The 19,317-nt window shown below is 33.0% G+C and overlaps 1 protein-coding gene across 3 annotated transcripts in view; it reads right to left on the reverse strand.

The window, feature by feature from the left end:
- Positions 1-19,317, reverse strand: part of Nedd1 (NEDD1 gamma-tubulin ring complex targeting factor) — a 56,814-nt gene that overhangs the window by 13,161 nt on the left and 24,336 nt on the right. For 2 of the 3 annotated variants that reach the window (XM_046419355.2, XM_046419356.2), the window contains exons 6-9: positions 5,914-6,143; positions 4,436-4,637; positions 3,889-4,084; positions 898-1,026 (exon numbers count right to left, since the gene is read on the reverse strand). In XM_046419355.2, coding sequence (XP_046275311.1) covers positions 898-1,026; positions 3,889-4,084; positions 4,436-4,637; positions 5,914-6,143 — 757 coding nt within the window. The remainder of the gene's footprint in view (positions 1-897; positions 1,027-3,888; positions 4,085-4,435; positions 4,638-5,913; positions 6,144-19,317) is intronic. The other variant, XM_046419357.2, reaches the window with a different exon arrangement.

The raw sequence follows: 19,317 nt of genomic DNA on the forward strand, positions 1-19,317 counted from the left end.
ACATCAAAAGATGAACATTAGCACCTAAAAAGTACAGCTAAATACTGTCTTAGTTCCCACCTATCAAGCCAGCAAAGACTTAATGGCAATATTTTTAATATATATTATGTATACACACAAGCACAAAATATGGTACTTTCATACATAGCATAAATGAGGAGGTATTCTATCATATGGCCATATACTCTGTGAAAACATTTAACAAATATCAATTAAACACTAATAATCTAGGGCTGGGGTTGTAGCTCAGTGGTTGAGCACTCGGCTATCATGTGCATGAGATCCTGGGTTCGATCCTCAGCACCACATAAAAATAAATAAATAAATAAAGTTCAATGTAGTTAAACTTCCTATTAAAAAAAAAAAAAAAGAAAAAAGACCCCACTAACAATTCTAAATTTTTTAAACTAGGAAGATATTTTTTGCATCCCAAAACATCCAAAATTTTAGGGAGACTTATTTTGAAGTAGATACAAGTAAAAGACTGCCTATAAAGGTAAAACTTCCTTTAAGAAATTATTTTGGTTGGCTAGGGCTCAGTGGTATAGCACTGGTCTAGCATTCATAAAGCCCTGAGGTTTGATACCCAGCACCACAGTAAAGAAAGAAATTTTTGTGGAAATTAAAATACTAATTTGAGAACTATTTGCATAGTTATCATGTGAAAATTACCAATAACTACTTTAGAATTATATTATCTGCAATATCAAAAAATATATTTTTATATGTGATAGAGTATATATGTAAAATATCAGAAAAATGTTGCTCAGGACAAGAGAAAATAAGCCAATTGGTCTTAATTAACTTGAGTATACAAAAAATATTACCCACATTTTAGGAGCAGAATGTAATGACCACCAGCAAGAGAACGTGATCCACCCATCTGAATTCACTTACCATCTCTGATAGGTGAGAACATGTCCCCTAAACTACTTTTCCCAGTATCATCAAAGCTGGAGAAATCCTGACTTTTTCCACTGTCAGTTTCCTTAGATAAAATATCTGTATTTATGCTTCGAGGAAAACCTTAGATGAATTAGATTAAAAAAAAAAAAGTTGTTATTAAATCTAATTAAACATCATCAGAAGCTAAGTTGAAAAAATTATCAATATTACCCATTTTTTAGAAATTTACAACTGTGAGCATCTGTGAAAAAAAGCAGAATATGACAACAATTAAGCCAATCAGCACTTTCATGGAATGAAGGGCTCCTCAAAAGCAAAAAGCTTATCTGTTCATACAGCAACACTTTATTTTAGCCATTTTAATGGAAAATTTCTGAAATAATTTACACACTTGGCTGCCCTCTGAACACAGCTTACTTTTGTTATGAACTCTTGGGTTCATCTACAAATGATGGAGGCAAAAAGTCTGGCAGGTATGTAGTACAATGCCTAACAAACAAGATTCATTACACAACACTAAAGAGGTTGCAGCAGTTTATTTTCTCTGGCAGTATATAATGCAGGGACTTTGTAAGAGGAACTCTGTAGGATCAGTAGCTTCTTGCTCATTTCTGGGTTAAGGAATGAGTTCTTGATATTTGAGAAGTTGGATGAAAATCTGGGAATGGTAGCACATTACTGTGCTATATTTTAAAGTGTTTTATTTAGCATCTCAGTCTCAAATGAAAACTGCAAACCCTAGGATAAAAACAAAGAATGGACTATTGTATATCCAAAAATGTCCATGTCTTGCTAACAGAATAAATTTTTCTAATAACAACTGCTAGAAAGCTAAAACATAACCCAATCATTTGAATATCACAACCACTGAAAAGTGTTTACCATAAGAGTTAAACTGTTATAAAGAGACATTTTCTCTCCTTCTTTCTAGGTCTAACTCCAGCCTATAATAATATGCAAGCTTTAACATGCACAAATTAAATATAAAAAAAAAAAAAAACAAGTTTGGTATCATATAAAAACAGTGCTAAAGCCTTAGTTTTGACTTCTTAAACAAATGTTTTGTACTAAAAATGAGCACCAGAAACAAGTCTTCAGAGATTCTTTTCAATATCTAAATCAGGACAACTTTAGTAGAAGCAACAATAATTACACAAAGCATAAAACAATGAGAGTGATGGTGATGATCATGAAGATAACAGTATCAGCAATACCACCATCCACTGTCTGCCTTGTGCCAGATACTTGTGATACATTTCTTCTGATTTTCACAAAATCCTAAAAGCTAAATATTATTATCTCAATATATGGAGGGAACAAATGAAAGTCTGGCATGTTAAGAAAGCGGTCTAAAGCTGTCTAGATAGGAAGTAATAGATCTAAGATTTAAGTCTAATTACTCTCAATGCTTCCCAGGGGGGAAAAATGTGTTTTGTGTGTGTGTGTAAAGATGTGTGTATGCGTGTGTGTGCATACGTGTTTGAAGGAAAGAATGAGGAGGCCAATGTAACAAAATTTACAAAGTGGTGAATTTGCTAAAAGCTCAGGAGTTATTTGAGTAATATTAAAAACTTTCTGTAAATTAGCAATTATTTCAAAATAAAGTTAATAAATAAAAATCTTTAACTGTGGGGGCAGAGCAAACAATCATTTTGCCAGAAATTTTGTGCATTTGCCTACCATTATCATTCATCAGTGACCCAACAGACCCATCTTTCATTTCCTAATTAATGTTGTCATCCTTAAATAAGAGACTCCTTATTAAAAACTAGATACATAACAGTGAGACTTGAGTTTAGAGTAAATGAGAGAACTTATTTTTTAAAAATATGAATCAAATTAATATGTTTCTAAAGAATTTTTTAACTTATTGGCAATTTTCATAATACAGTTAATTCTAACAAATTGGCTGACATTACTCAAAGTCATATTTCAAAAAGAACTTATTCTTTTAGGTAAATAGCAATGGTATTTGTCTCCAAGAGTCCTTAAATAAGCACCCAATTATTTTCTATACATAGTGACTATTCTATAAGGATGATATAGATATTCACAGGAAATTGATAGTAAATATACTTAAAAAAAACTATTCCATACTATCAAGGTCAACAAATTAAAGTTTTGCTGCTACTTGGAAATATTAAAACTCCAACCCAGAAGATACCAACAATGATTTTTGCCAAACTACCTATCTTGAAAACTTAAAAATATATGAATATATTGAGCATATTTCAAAACTAGTTTGCCATTAAGACTTTTAAAAGTACTGCAAATTGATGATATAGCCTAATACACTGAAAACCAAAAGGTTTTTCAGCAATATGGTCTTTACTGGGAATAAGGGATGTTTTCTATTTTAAGTATGATGAAGCTTATTATAATACCTTCCCAAAGTCTACAGGAACTTTTGTATCAGAACCATCTCATCAATGATTATCAGAATAGAAGAAATCATTGATAAATAAAAAAATAAATGAATATGTTGCAATTTAACAAACTGCTAATGTATTGCTTAATATATGCCAGGTACTATTGAGCACCTAAAAATATTAATTACAGCACCTTACTTTTCATTCTGAAATATAAAATAAAAGGAGTCATTAACAGCTTTTTTTTTTAACTATTCAGTCAAATTATAATGAACATCAAAGTTTCATATTCTCTATTGAAAACACAATGGAAAGTCACCTAGTGTTTGGTAACACTGAAGATGAATGATTTCTAAGTTGGCATCATTCCATTTTTTAAGATAATCACTATTTCCTACAATAGAAGTTTAAATGAATAGAATAAGTGCCTTTCATGAATTAAAAAAAAAAAAAACTTATATCCAAAGTTAAAATTTTCATTTCTTCAATGACATCTACTGATAATTTTACCTAAATCTCAAATGAATTTTGAGATAAACATTCTTAAAGAAAGTGCTAATTAAATATATTTGGGGAAGAAAATAACCCCAAATTCTACATACATAACATTTACCTGCTTTGTCCTGAACAGCAACTGTTGCTTTCCCCACAGCTGTTGTCATGGGTTGCGGGAGAACTGTGGAAATGGAAGTGGCAGTTGCTTCTCTGACAATTCCAGAATTCTGAATTCCTCCACCAATGGTGCTCGCATTAATGGCTCGTTTATTCGCTGCTGTGACCTTATTTGAACAGTTTTTATTTAAACTGGACTAAAATGTAATGAAACATTTAAAGGATCAGGTTACTAATATTTTCTACTATACGTTAATATTTTATATTCTCTATTAGATTAAAAACATTTTCTTCCCTTACATATCTTAAGCTTGGTGTTGGATCTAAGTTTTCTTCTAAACCAATAAAAATACTTTTAAATACTTTTAAAGACAGAGAAAATTAAGTACCCACAAATTTTTAAAACTAAGTATCAGAGGGCTTTATGCTAAAGTTATTTAAAATGCTGTCATATAATTATGAACCAATATACTGCATTTAAGTGAAAAAATTTACATATTTTGAGCTAGAATTTTTTACTAAAATAAAAAATGCTGAAAATATCTCACCTTAGTAAGAGCAGTGGAGTACTGAAATGCTATACACTGCACAGATGTCTTGTGAGCACTGATGGTTTTAACTGGTGATTTCAACATCCTTAAATCATATTGATATATTTTCCCACGGGAAGATCCAATAGCCAAAGTGGCTCCATCTGGCATAAAATCAACTGCAGTCAGAGGAGTGTCGGCCACCAAAGTTTTCACTACCCTTTAGAAAAGGGAACAAAGTATATGCAGATATGTGTATAAGCTTATGTGATATAAATGTTTACTAACCAAGTTAGAATTGGGTAAACAGCATACACATCCCAAACACTTGTTTAAAGTAGAATTTTAGAATCTGTCTTAAGAGACATTTCTAATAAAATGACATGTAAGTAACTGCTGAATGTTACATCCTATTTTTCTATTCACTTTCAATAAGTTCAATGTACATCAACCAGAATGTAGAAAACAGCACCTTGAGTAATTATTATCTTGGAAGTGAATGTGACATAATACTTCACAAAAAGGGTTTCTAGCCTCAGGGTTGATGAAGCTCTAAGTAACCACTTTCCATTTACTGAACTGCTTAGGTCTCAAGAGGACCATGACCTTTCACAGGGAAGCAGCTGCTACTTTGTTCTCAGTTGTACACTTCTTGACCAAAAAGCTAAAAGGAACAGAGTCCATGTAGCTTGATCCTGAAGAAGCTAACACAGAAATACGGATTCTGATCTGCTGAAGCTGATCTCTTTGCCTGTGTGTTTAGTGTGAGAAGAATGGCTTGCTAACTCAGAAGAGAGTGAAAAAAGTAACAGTAAAAACTCTAGCATCCTAACAAGGCCTGACAGTGGGAACTTCCCATCAGGTATCTTGAATACAGCTCTAGCACTCTTGTAGCTGGTTTTTGTTTATGTAACTGATCCAGCACACCCATAACTGAAGAAAGAAGAAAAATGGGCCCAGATGTTTAGAAGATCATCTAGGGGGCCATAAACCTCCAGGGATATTTGACAATATTTGGAGAAACTTTAGGCTGTCATGACTCTGGCAATGATAATAGGATTTAATAGGTAGAGGCCAGGGATACTGCAAAATACCCTACAATAATTGGAACAGCCCCCCACAACACAGAATTATCCAGTCCACAATGTCAACAGTTTAGGAAACTTTGATCTAGAAAATAAATTAATTTTAAAGCAAATTAATCATAATGCTTTAAAAGTATGTATTTACAAAAAAGAATAGTAAGCATGCTAAAGTAAAGACATGAAAACATTAAGATGTCATCCCTCAATATTTATATTTCAAAAATACCCTAAGTAATATCCATACTCCTATCAATTTTTTCTGCATGAAAAGAAAAAGAGCTTGATTTTACTAGCTATATATATTAAGTGTAAAAACATTAGATCCCCTGGACATTAGCCAGCAGTCTATGTTTGTTAATAAAATAACTATTTTTTTTAAACTAAAGTAAGATATGAGCACATCACACTTACTTCTTACTTGAAGTGTCATAGAGGATGATTCTTTTATCCAAGCCTATGGTTACAAACAGCAATTCATTGACAGGAGAAAAACAGATGCCTGAAGCTGGAGCTTTATGCGTACTATCAAAGTTATGATATGAACTCTGACTATTCACATCCCAGAGTGTTACTACTCCATTATCTGAAACACTGCCCAATAGCGATTTCTTGAACAAGGAGTACTTCAAGTGCCGAACAGACTATAAAAATAAAAGAATAAGTTTTACATAATGGTAAGCATTCATAAAGACATTTTATATAAGCTATAAATAATAGTCAACTATACATTTCACATGGGGTTTATGACTTCTCTAGTTTCAAGACTGACGTATTTCTATCACAACAATCACACTATTATTTTGGGGGTGTAAAATGAACCCGAAACATGCAAATATTCTATCAATTGAATATCTGTCATGATTTTATCTCATATAGAGATTGCCTACATTATGTCCATTAGGGTTAGAACATTCACCATAAATATTGGACTTGATCAGAGACAAATCATGAACAAGTATAAAGGAACACTAGGAGAGAATAAGCAATAATATTTCACATTTGTTTTCTATATATACTTTAGGTATCTGGGTATGTTTGAGTATGTGATAAACTGTCAACTTAACACCTGAAGCATAATAAGACATTAAACCCTAAAGGAGGAACTGGCAATGCTACAGACCTGAGATAAATTATATCCACTCTTTCAAAAGTATCAGCCTAAGAGCAATGCTGGCCATTTTCTAAACACTAATCCCTGAGGCAGTGAAAACATTCTCCATTTCCAGTTTTTAATGCACCAAAATAAATAAAGACACAGGATGGGTAAACAGGTCTTACATTACAACAGATTGAATTTTACCTATTTTTCCAAAAAATGACACTCAAACTACTGATATTATAATGCATCATAAGAATTAAGTACTTGACTTTTAAGCTACTTTCCCCTGCAAATTTATAATCTATGTAATTCTACGATGTTTTTTTAAAAATAACAGGCATTTACCTTCCATAACAAAAAATGTTTAGGAATAACATAAAACAAACTCTAACTAAGAAAACCAAGTATTTGCTATCAAACATCTAGGGTAAGATAACTACTATGTTCACCCATTACATTTGGCTCTGTTTTTCATATAGCTAAAGTACAAAAAGAAAGTATTGGTTTATATATTTTTCATTTTTGTTGAGAAAAAGCATATACACTTGAATAGACAAATCCTTCCCCTGGTCTACATTCAAGAATAAACCTCATGAATTTTGACTACATAAGACAGAATTTTTTAGTGGATTATAATTAATGGTTTAGAGTCATGTGCCAACCTATCAAAACATAAGGCAAACATTAATTTTCAAGGATTTCCACAGCACTTTGTGTTCATATACTTACGGTCCTCCACATGATCTAAATTTAGATGAAATGCACAAGCAGAAGTGAAAGAAAGAGAACACCATAAAAACATAGATCCATGGATTCTCAAAGTTTATAAAGTTCAAACTGATATTAGCCACAGCAAAAATTTACCTAAAACCTTCTTAAAATATGGTTATCCAGAATCTGTCTGAGTATATCAGGGAACAAGGAGCTTACCACTTTATATAATAAAACATAAATAGTTAAAACATATTTCTTGACTCACAAAAGCTAAATTATATATATTGCTTCAAGTTCTTAAGATCAACATGGCAACTTATTAAGAAAAAAAGGCGACAGATAATCATAAATGTTATTCTCAGATAAACCTGGCTTTAGGTAGAGGTTCAGCCAAACTAGCCATGATTTAGGTAAATACTTAAATTCTCCAAACATTAATATTCTCATTTATAAAATATAAAAGACTTTTGTTTGCCTATCAAGACTCTTTTGAGGATTAAATGGCATTTCTGCAGATTCAGATGGACAGTAGCTTTCACCACTGTCTCATAGTTCATAATACTTTGTTCACTGTTGCTTGTATACCCATCATTTGATCAATTTTTAGACTTCATTTTTCTTTCCTTATGGTGCCAGGAATGAAACCCAGGGTTTGGGCTTATTAAGCAAGTAGAAAGCACAAACTCTGGGCTATGTCCCTAACCCTCCTGGGTTTCTTTCTTTTCCTTCCTTCTTTCTTTTCTTCCTTCCCTGCGCGCCCTCCCTCCCTTTCCTTCCTTCCTATCTTCTCTTTTCTCTCTGTTTTTAAAATTTTGAAACAGGTTCTGGTTAAGTAGCCAGTCCAGGTTGGCCTCAAACTGCAATCCTCCTGCTTCAGCCTACACCATCACACCCAGCTCCTACAAAGATTTTTTTAAAAAGATTCATAAGTAAGCACACCAACTTCTATAAACGTCTATTCTTTCATCCTGTATTAATATTAATAGGATATCATTTCTGAACTTTCTACATCTATTGTATCATCAGTCTTAACTTGTTAAGCACTTATTTTGTTAGATTATAAACTATTTCAAGAAAAAAAAAGCTCTACAAAAAAATCAACTGATTACAATAATCTAATGCTGCACATTTAAGTTACCTCCATTTCCAAGTACCTGACTACTACAGTTTCTTTTTAAAAAAAAAAAAAAAAGAAAAAAAACCCAGCTAATTTCCAAAATAATTTGTATCTCATTGTTGTTCTTGCTTTAAAAGGTCCTGGTTGAAAAATAATATGACCATCTGTCTCTCTCCTTTTGTGAACTGCCCATTAATACACTTTGCCTATTTTTACTGGGTTAAGATTTTTTAAAAGTACTAACTTACAAATCTTAGTATAAGGCCATAAACACTCTTAGAGGTTATAAATATTTTTCCCATTTCCTTTTAGTTTTACTGATGTTTTTTTCTTGCTTTCTATCATAGGTTTTAAATTTTTACATATTTAAATTTTCTGGACTTGTCTCCCCTTATGACTTAGAAACAGAAAAGAAAATACATTCATGATATTTTCTTATTGCCTTAGTATGTAGTATATATATTGCATGTGGACATATGCATACACACATAAATATACATATGTAGTTTCCCTTTTGACTCCTTCCCCTCCCCTTTCCTTGATTCCCAGGTCTTCTTTCAAAAGCACTAGCTGATAACCTCTTATCACCTGAGCTACTGCATGTTTAACCCACTTCCACTCTCAATGGTTTCCTAGCAATCCTTCCTAGTATTGTAGAAACACCATCTTCAAAATGGAAATCTGAACAGATTTCTCTTCTGCTTAGAGAAAGATCTTAATTGGAGAATTCTGGGAAATAATGATTATAATAGTGGCATTTCTTTAAACTCTTCTTAAATTCCACTACTCATATGTATGTGTGCAGAAAAGCAGACCTGAGACTTCTTTAGCAAGTTCTGCTTTCAAGGTTGGTCCTTGGCTGGCATCTGGGAACTTGAATTTTGGGAGGTTCCCATTATACCTGATAGGAGTGGTTCGCTATGCCTAAACTATTTGTGCAAAAGATGAGGTGTATGGATGAACATCTGCTTTCCTTCTAGGAGTCTGGAATTTTGGCATATATGAGTAGCCAGAGAGGCTGCATTAGAGGAAGGCTGCCAACCCAAAGGAACTCTGCCCTAAGGTACTGTCTGTTCTTTGGACCCACTTATCTACCCACAATGCATTTATTCTCTCATTAAGTGCCTATGGTCCCCACTTCTCTCATTTAAAGAAGGGTATATAAGCTTCTAAATAACTAGCTTCCAATAAAAACTTACTTGCAAGCTTTTCCTGGTAGATAACATTTCATACAATGTCACAATTTTATGCTGGAAAAATTAAGCACATTATCTCTGTTGATGCTTAGAAAAATGTCTTGGCTTGACACGCTCAGCACTTTGAACTAGAGAATCAGCCTCCGGATTCTCTGACCTCACAACACCTACTCCAAACTCCTCCTACAAATCATTGGATCCTCTTTCTGGAATTACAGGGAATGGCTTTCACTAAGTTCCCTTGCCTAAGGAGTTCATCCAGAAGGAATAAAATCATCTTGGAAATCTCACTAAATCAGGGAAAATTAATCACAGAAGAAACTAAAGGTCATCACTATACATACTGGATAGACTTCCCATCCCTTCTGCGGATGTCATCTGAGAGACTGCCTTTGTTCACAGCACAATTTTCAACTTCCCATAACTCGTCTTAACCCCTCCCAAACTCAGAGGAACTCTGCCCTAGGAACTATCTGTTCTTTGGACCCACTCCTCTCCCCACAATGCATTTATTCTCTCAGAAAGTGCCTATGGTCCCCATTTCTCTCATTTAAAGAAGGGTATATAAGCTTCTAAATCTTACTCAATTATTGGGTACTTAGTTTTCATTCTTACCTCTCCTGTTATCAGATGTTTAGTTTATTTCAGCAAATTCAATCTACTGAACCTTCAGAGGGCAGAAAGTGAAGCTACCTAGGTGAGTTAACTTGTCCTCTGCAAATTGTCCTTTGTAAACTTGCTTTTTGTTTTCTTTCCCTAGCTTTTTAAATTCTAAATAAGACATTAAGAGCTACAATAAGTTATTCCAGAAAAAGGAAACAAGGGAAACATTATCATAAGGCCTTTTAATCAATAATCTTTCTGCAGATATACACAAGCCAAAACATCTGATAACTGTCAGATAATATCAGAAAATAGACCACTGTAGGCTTAGTGATTATTCTGGTGCCACCCATCTGTGGCTGAAGATACATACACTTCCTTAAATTTCCTATATAAGCCCTTCACTTGCAGGTATTAGCTAAGATGGTCCCTAGGACAATGGTGATAGTACAGCCATCTTCTAATCAACCAGGCAGATTGTGGTAATAAGGTTCTTTCTATACCTCTGCTTTGCCCCTCAACTACTTGGACTAACTGAGCTTTCATTGGGCCACCACCAGACCAAGGTTTTGTGTGACAACATTCCCTCTACCCCTACATGTTGTTGGGGAGATGACTCTTGGAAGCTCACACTTAGTTTCCCATGGACTTCCCCCATGTGCATTTTCTCTTTACTGACTTTGCTCTATATCCTTTCATCATAATAAATCATAGTTGTGTGATTATACACTGAGTCTTGTGAATTCTTCTACTGGGGTCTTAAAGGACCCCCACCCCCATACAGTATGTGAAGGGGTATGTGCATGTGTCTGTGCTTAACAGACAGATAATAAAGTAGATAGAACTAAAATTCCATGTATATTTACAATAAAACTAGACAGTCATATATCTACATTAATTCCCCCCAAAACATGCTGGCAGGTCAATTAACAGCCATGAGGAGTCCTTCATGGTAGTGTCTGTATAAAAAGAAACAGAGGAAAATAATATGAAGTTTGAAACAGATCTGAAAACAAAGCCACACAGTATTTACAGAAAAGCGTGGTGGCAAATTTCAACTCTAACCAGGAATACCCATTATATTACCAGGTCTTTTCAGGTCTATGAAAGTTCTGAAGGGCTACAGCAGTTTAGACCTTGTGAATCCCCAAAATTATCAGCCAAAGTGCCTCCCTGTCACTGAGGAGACTGCTGGGAGCAGAAGTAAACCTGGGCAAGCTGGAGCAACAGAAAAAAAACAAAGGTTCACATTCAGTTGGAGAAATAAAACAAACCAGGGAACCCCAGAAAGCAAGATAACACTTCTTTTTATTTTTTTTAAAGAAATCTACCTTAAAACAAGAGGGAGCTCTGTGAAATTACATACCCTGAACCCCATCTCTGTCTAGAAGTTCAAGGAAACTAATTTCAGAGATACACTCCACATATAATTACTGTGAGAACAAAGAAAACAAGAAGACATTCTCAATTGATAGCCAAAAGGACAACAACAAAATGACACAAGACCCTTTAAAACATAAGTTAGAATTAGAAAACTAAAAAATGAGATATAAGAACTTGAAAAAGAATTAAAATTTTTAAAATTCTCTTTAAAAATGAAGGCTAATTTAGAAGAAATACAAGAATGAACAAACATAACAGAGAATATCTAGAAATAAAAAGAAATTTTTAAAAATCAAAAAGAATAAAAAAGAATTTAGGAAAAAAAAGACAACTGAAAATAAGCAAAGATATCCAACAACAACAATATGACAAAGATAGGGAAAAACAACAAATACAAAAGCTATAACTGAAGAAAATTTTCCTAAAATTTAAAAAAAGATATGAAACTACACATACTGTACACGTAAGAATAGCAGCACAGAATGACCAGCTCCAGCACACGTTATAGTAAAATCAGTGGACTTCAAAGGGGGGGGGGGACTCATATAGAGAAAAAAAGTGATTTATAAAGAAAAAAATAAATTATTAAACATTTGAGATCAAATATAAGAGAATAACACACTTAAGCTCCCCTTGGAAAGAAAATGAAATACATTGAAAGAATTAGCACCTTGAAAGAAAGTCTGAAGCAGAAGAGATGTACTTATGGAAACAATATTAATATGGTGTCTGTTCTGATTATAAAAATTTGGAAAATATCTAAAATAACAGAGGAATGTTTACGTAAACTGTGATACTAAACAATAATATATCTATAATCATTAAAAATTGGTTGTGAAGACTAATATGAGCATTCACTAATGAGAAAAAGGCAGAAAACAGGATTAGACAAAGAGAATGACTATAGAAGAAAACAAATAACTTCCCATTAAAAAAAAGTCTGGAAGACACAAATGGAATAAAATCAGTCATTAAGAGAAAAACATAGCCAGGCACTGTGGTGTACACTTATAATCCCAGTAACATGGAAGGCCAACAAGTTTGAGGCCAGCCTCAGCAAAGCCCTAATTGACCACATGTCAATTATAAATTGTTCAAGAACATAATATATAGGCCAGGCAAGTACATACAAATACTAAAGAAATACAGCAATAAAATAAAGAACATGCTATGCAAACACTTCTATCCCAATGTAAATTATACTCATGTTTCCATATAAAACTTAAAGAGGACCAATATTAGATATAAAGCTTTGTAGTGAAATACTTTGAGTATAAACAATTCAGGTATAAACATATCAATTAACCAAATAAATCAAATTAGAATTTTTTTTTCTTTTTGGCACTGCTGGGGATCAAACCCATGGTCTTGCATATATGGTCTCCCACGTTATATGCCCAGCCCTAAATTTACTCTGATAAAATAATAATTATTTTAAAAATGTAATTAGTACTTATTTGCATTTAACAGACTCTGTACTCAAATGGGTTATCTATACATAAAAAAGCAAAAATTACACTTGAAAAGTAAATGGATTTAACGTATATTATAATACATTTAAAATCTCACAGAATCTCACCCTGTTATATCTAAAGTTTTTTTTTTTTTTTTTAAATCCAAAGAATCAATAAAGTAGATCTACATTTTTAACTGCTTTGGAAAATGCAACAGTTTGAGAAAGACAACACAGTCTATTTTCAAGCCTAAGCTGCTGAACTTGCCAAACACTGACACGCAATTATGGTCTAAGCAGTCGGTCAGCCCCAGCATTTCTGTAAGGAGCAACACGGTTCATTTTACCTTGCAGAAAGACACTGCATTCCACATAAAACTAATAGCTTCAATTCAGCTCAGACATTTCAAAGTAGAATTCTACATATATTCAGGCAATCTTTTTTCTGATATGAAATTCAGTCTGATGTAGATTCAGTGAAACTCCAAGGACTTGTCACTTTTACCAAGAAACCAATCTGATAATTATCAAAGATTTCAAATCCTTGATTGTTCAAAGAAACAAAAGTATGTAAAATTTCAATTTAATCACAGAAATGTCCTACTATTTTTTTTAACAACTCAGATCCTATCTATAATAAAACTGAGCAATATACAAGTTGGGCTCAGTAACAGTAATTTGAATTTTAAAAAGTCAATTTTTTTTTTTTTTTTACAAACTTTAAATTTTTATAAATACTTTTTAAATTTAAGAAACTGAAAGAGTTATTGGGATAGAGGAAGGTATAGAGTTCCAAACCAAAGGAATGAACAATCTATTGAATGAAATAACATCAGAAAGTTTTCCAAACATGAAGAATGAATTGGAAAACCAAATTCAAGAGGCTTACAAGGATGCCAAATGTACAAAATCATAATAGATTTCCACACTGAGGCACGTAATAGTGAAAATGCCTAACATATATAAGGAGAGAATATTAAAAGCCACAAGAGAAAGGAATCAGATTACATTTTGGGGAAAACAATTAGATTATGTGCAGATTTTTCAAACCACACCCTGAAAGCTAGAAGATCGTGGAACAACATATATCAAGCTCTGAAAGAAAATGTATGCCAACCAAGAATCTTGTATCCAGCAAAATTAAACTTTAAATTCGATGATGAAATAAAAATCTTCCATGATAAACAAAAATTAAAAGAATTTACAGCTAGAAAACCTGCGCTACAGTCCTTGAGAAAATATTCCATGAAGAGGAAATGAAAAACAACAATGAAAATCAGCAGAGGGGAGGAATTACACTAAAGGAAAAACTAATCAAAGGAGACACCAAGTGCAAGTTAAATAACAAAAATGGCTGGGAATACAAATCATGTCTCAATAATAACCCTGAATGTTAATGCCTAAACTCACCAAAAGACACAGGCTAGCAGATTGGATCAAAAAAAAAAAAAAAAAAAAGATCCAACATATGCTGCCTCCAGGAGACTTATCTCATCTCGTAGGAAGATTGCCACAGACTGAAGGTGAAAGGTTGGGAAAAATCATACCACTCACATGGACTGTGGAAGCAAGCAGGGGTTTCCATCCTCGTATCAAATAAAGTAGACGTTAAGCTAAAGTTAATTAAAAGGGATAAAAGAAGGACATTTCATATTGCTCAAGGAAACCATACACAAATAAGACATAACAATTATAAATATAATATGCCCCAAACAATGGAGCAGCTATGTTCATCAAACAAATTCTTCTCAAGTTCAAGAGTGAAAGACCTTTACAATAATTTTGTGTAACTTTAACACACCTCTTTCAACACTGGATAGATCTTCCAAATAAAAGCTGAACAAAGAAACTATAGAATTCAATAACACAATCAATAACTTAAGACTTAACTGACATAATATAGAATATTTCATCCTTCAACAAGCAAATATACTTTCTTCTCAGCAGCACATGGATCCTTCTATAAAACAGACCATATATTATGCCACAGAGACTCTTAACAAATAAAAAACCACCCTGCCTTCTATCCCATCATAATGGAATGAAATTAGAAACTAGAAATCAATGACAAAATTAAAAATAAAAACTACTTCAACACCTGGAGACTAAATAATACGCTATCAAATGAACAATGGGTTGCAAAAGACATCAAGGAGGAGATTAAAAAATTCTTAGAGGTAAATGAGAACACTGAGACAATATATCAAAATCTCTGGGACACTATGAAGGCAGTTCTAAGAGGAAAGTACATTGCATGGAGTTCATTCTTAAAAGAAGAAAAAGTCAACAAATAAATGACCTAACATTACATCTCAAAACCTTAGAAAAAGAAGAACAAATCAATACCAAAAGCACTAGAAGATAAAAAATAGTTAAAATCAGAGTTGTAATCAATGAAATTGAAACAACAACAGCAAAAAAAAAAAAAAAAAAAAAAAAAAAAAATTGAAAAAAATTAACAAAACAAAATGTTAGTTCTTTGAAAAAATAAATAAAATTAGGGGCTGGGGTTGTGGCTCAGCGATAGAGTGCTTGCCTAGCATGTGTGAGGCCCTGGGTTCGATCCTTAACACTACATAAAAATAAATAAATAAAGGATTGTGTCCAACTACAACTAAAAAAAAAGTTTAAAAAAATAATAAAATTATCAAACCCTTAGCCATGCTAACAAAGAGAAGGAGAGAGAAAACTCAAATTAGTAATATCACAACAAACACTACAGAAATACAGAAGATATTTAGAAATTATTTTGAAAACTTGTACTCCAATAAAATAGGAAATATTAAAGGCATCAACAAATTTCTAGAGTCATATGATTTGCCCAAATTCAATCAGGATGATATACACAGTTTAAACAGATCAATTTCAAGCAACACAACAGAAGACACCATCAGAAGCCTACCAACCAAGAAAATCCCAGGACCAGATGGATACACAGCCGAGTTCTACAAGACCTTTAAAGAACTAATACCAATATTCTTCAAACAATTTCAGGAAATAGAAAAAAAGGCAGCAATTCCAAACTCATTCTATGAGGCCAATATTACCCTGATTACAAAACCAGGCAAAGATACATTAAAAAAAAAAAAAAACAACTTCAGACCAATATCTCTAATGAACATAGATGTAAACACCTCAATAAAATTCTGGCAAATCGAACACAAAAACATATCAAAAAGACGGTGCCACCATGATCAAGTGGGGTTCATCCCAGGGATGCAAGGTTGGTTCAACATACGGAAATCAATAAATGTAATTCATCACATCAATAGACTTAAAGATAAGAATCATTTAATCATCTTGATAGATGCAGAAAAAGTATTCAATAAAATATAGCACCCCTTTATGTTCAGAACACTAGAAAAACTAGGAATAACAGGAGCATACTCAACCTCATAAAAGCTGTCTATGCTAAGCCTTAGGCCAACATCATTCTAAATGAGAAAAACTGAAAGCATTCCCTCTAAAAATTGGAACAAGACAGGGATGCCCTCTTTCACCACTTCTATTTAACATGGTTCCTGAAACACAAGCCAGAACAATTAGACAAATAAAAGAAATTAAAGGGATACAGATAGGAAAAGAAGAACTCAAATTAGTACTATTTGCTGACAATATGATTCTACACCTAGAAGGCCCAAAAAATTCCACCAGAAAACTTTTAGAACTAGGAAATGAACTGAGCAAAGTAGCAGAATATAAAATCAACACCCATAAGTCAAAGGCATTTCTGTATATCAGTGGCCAAAAAAAAAAAAAAAAAAAACTTGGGAATCAACCTAACGAAAGAGGTGAAAGACCTCTACAACGAAAACTACAGAACACTAAAGAAACAAATCAAAGAAGACCTTAGAAGATGGAAAGATCTCCCTTTTTTTGGATAGGCAGAATTAATATTGTCAAAATGACCATACTACCAAAAGCACTACACAGATTTAATACATCCAATCAAAATCCCAATGGCATTCCTCATAGAAATAGAAAAAGCAGTAATGAAATTCATCTGGAAAAATAAGAGACCCAGAATAGCTAAAGCAATCCTTGGTAAAACGGGTGAAGCAGGTGGCAGCACTATATCAGACCTTAAACCATACTACAGAGCAATAGTAACAAAAACAGCATGGTATTGGCACCAAAACAGACTTGTAGGCCAATGGTACAGAATAGAGGATACAGACACTAACCCACATAATTACAGTTATATTAGACAAAGGCACCAAAAACATACATTGAAGAAAAGATAGGCTCTTCAAAAAATGGTACTGGAAAACCTGGAAATCCATATGCAACAAAATTAAATTAAACTTATATCTCTCACCATGCACAAAACTCAAAATGGATCAAGGACCTAGGAATTAAACCAGAGACCCTACATCTAACACAAGAAAAAGTAGATCCAAATCTCCATCATGTCAGATTAGCCCCCAACTTCCTTAATAAGATTCCTATGGTGTAAGAATTAAGAATCAATAAATGGGATGTATTCAAACTAAAAAATAATCAGTGAAGGGAATAGAGAGCCTACATATTGGGAGCAAATTTTTACCACTCTCACATCAGATAGAGCACTAATCTCTAGGGTATATAAAGAACTCAAAAAGCTAAACACCAAAATAATAATAATAATAAAAATAACCTAATCAATAAATGGGCCAAGGAACTCAATAGACAATTCTCAGAAGATGATATACAATCAATCAACAAATACATGAAAAACTGTTCAACATCTCTAGCAATTAGGGAAATGCAAATCAAAACTACTCTAAGATTTCATCTCACTCCAGTAAGAGTGGCAGCTATTAAGAATACAAACAATAAGTGTTGGTGAAGATGTGGGGAAAAAGGCACATTCATACATTGCTGGTGGGACTGCAAATTGGTGCAGCCAATTTGGAAAGCAGTAGGGAGATTCCTTGGAAAACTGGGAATGGATCCACTTTTTGACCTAGCTATTCCACTCCTTGGTCTATACCCAAAGCACTTAAAAAACAACATACTACAGGGACACACAGTCACATCAGTGTTCATAGCAGCACAATTCACAATAGCTAAACTGTGGAACCAACATAGATGCCCTTCAGAAGATGAATACATAAAGAAAATGTGGTATATATACACAATGGAACATTACTCAGCATTAAAAGAGAATAAAATTATGGCATTTGCAGGTAAATGGATGGAGTTGGAGAATATAATGTAAGTGAAGTTAGCCAATCCCAAAAAACCAAATGCCAAATGTTTTCTCTGATAAGAAGGCTGATTCATAGTGGGGATGGGAGGGGGAGCATGGGAGGATTAGACAAACTCTAGATAGGGTAAAGGGGTGGGAAGGAAAGAGATGGGGTATGGCAGTAGAAAAGATAGTGGAATGATATGAACATCATTACCCTAAGTACATGTATGAAGACACGAATGGTGTATACTTTGTATACAACCAAGATCTGAAAAACTGTGCTCTATGTGTGTAATATGAATTATAATGCATTCTGCCATCATATCTAACAAATGTGAATTAAAAAAAATTTTATCCATCACCTTAAGTATATACAATCAATCAAACAGTAAATTAAGCCCTGATTTGTAGTAGTTACCCATTTCTGTTGTGTAAATATTCCCACCATAACTAATTTCCAGCTATCAAAATATAATAAAATAATTATGAAGTGAAAAAAAAATAGAAACTGATATTTAATGTATTTGGAATCTTGAATAAATTTTGATAAATCTTAGAAAATACTTTTTAAATAAATGCTCAAGTAAAAATTCTATGCTTTTGGTCAACAATTGATAAGGTTCAACTAAACTTTTTTTAGAAAACAAACTAATTTAAAAAAACATTTCAATTATGTAAAAGAACAAGGAATCAGGGCGTCTATGACTTTCCTCACTAAGAAAACAGAGACTGCCATCCTTACATATTCAGAAACCAATTCCTATTTCCCAGCCCCTATACTGTTTCAGTGTAGCTTAAGAGAAGAAATAAAATAAACAAAAAATATATTACCACTCATCCCAGGGGAAAGGAAAAAAATAATGCACTACATTCAATTTCTTCACTGTCTTTAATTTTCTCAAGTCAATATAAAACACAAAATATGATTACCAAGATCAAATTATAACTAGTACATTATGAGGGATTTAGGGGGAACATATCACACCCAAAGATGTTCAAACCAATTTGGAGAAGTAAATCATATAAGGTATTTTAATGGGTTGATATAATTATTTATTAAAAGCTCACAACAGCTAT

This window comes from Marmota monax, unplaced genomic scaffold, assembly GCF_021218885.2.
Source record: "Marmota monax isolate L192 unplaced genomic scaffold, Marmota_monax_Labrador192_F-V1.1 WCK01_AAM20220418_F8-fsc00036, whole genome shotgun sequence".
Taxonomy (NCBI): domain Eukaryota; kingdom Metazoa; phylum Chordata; class Mammalia; order Rodentia; family Sciuridae; genus Marmota; species Marmota monax.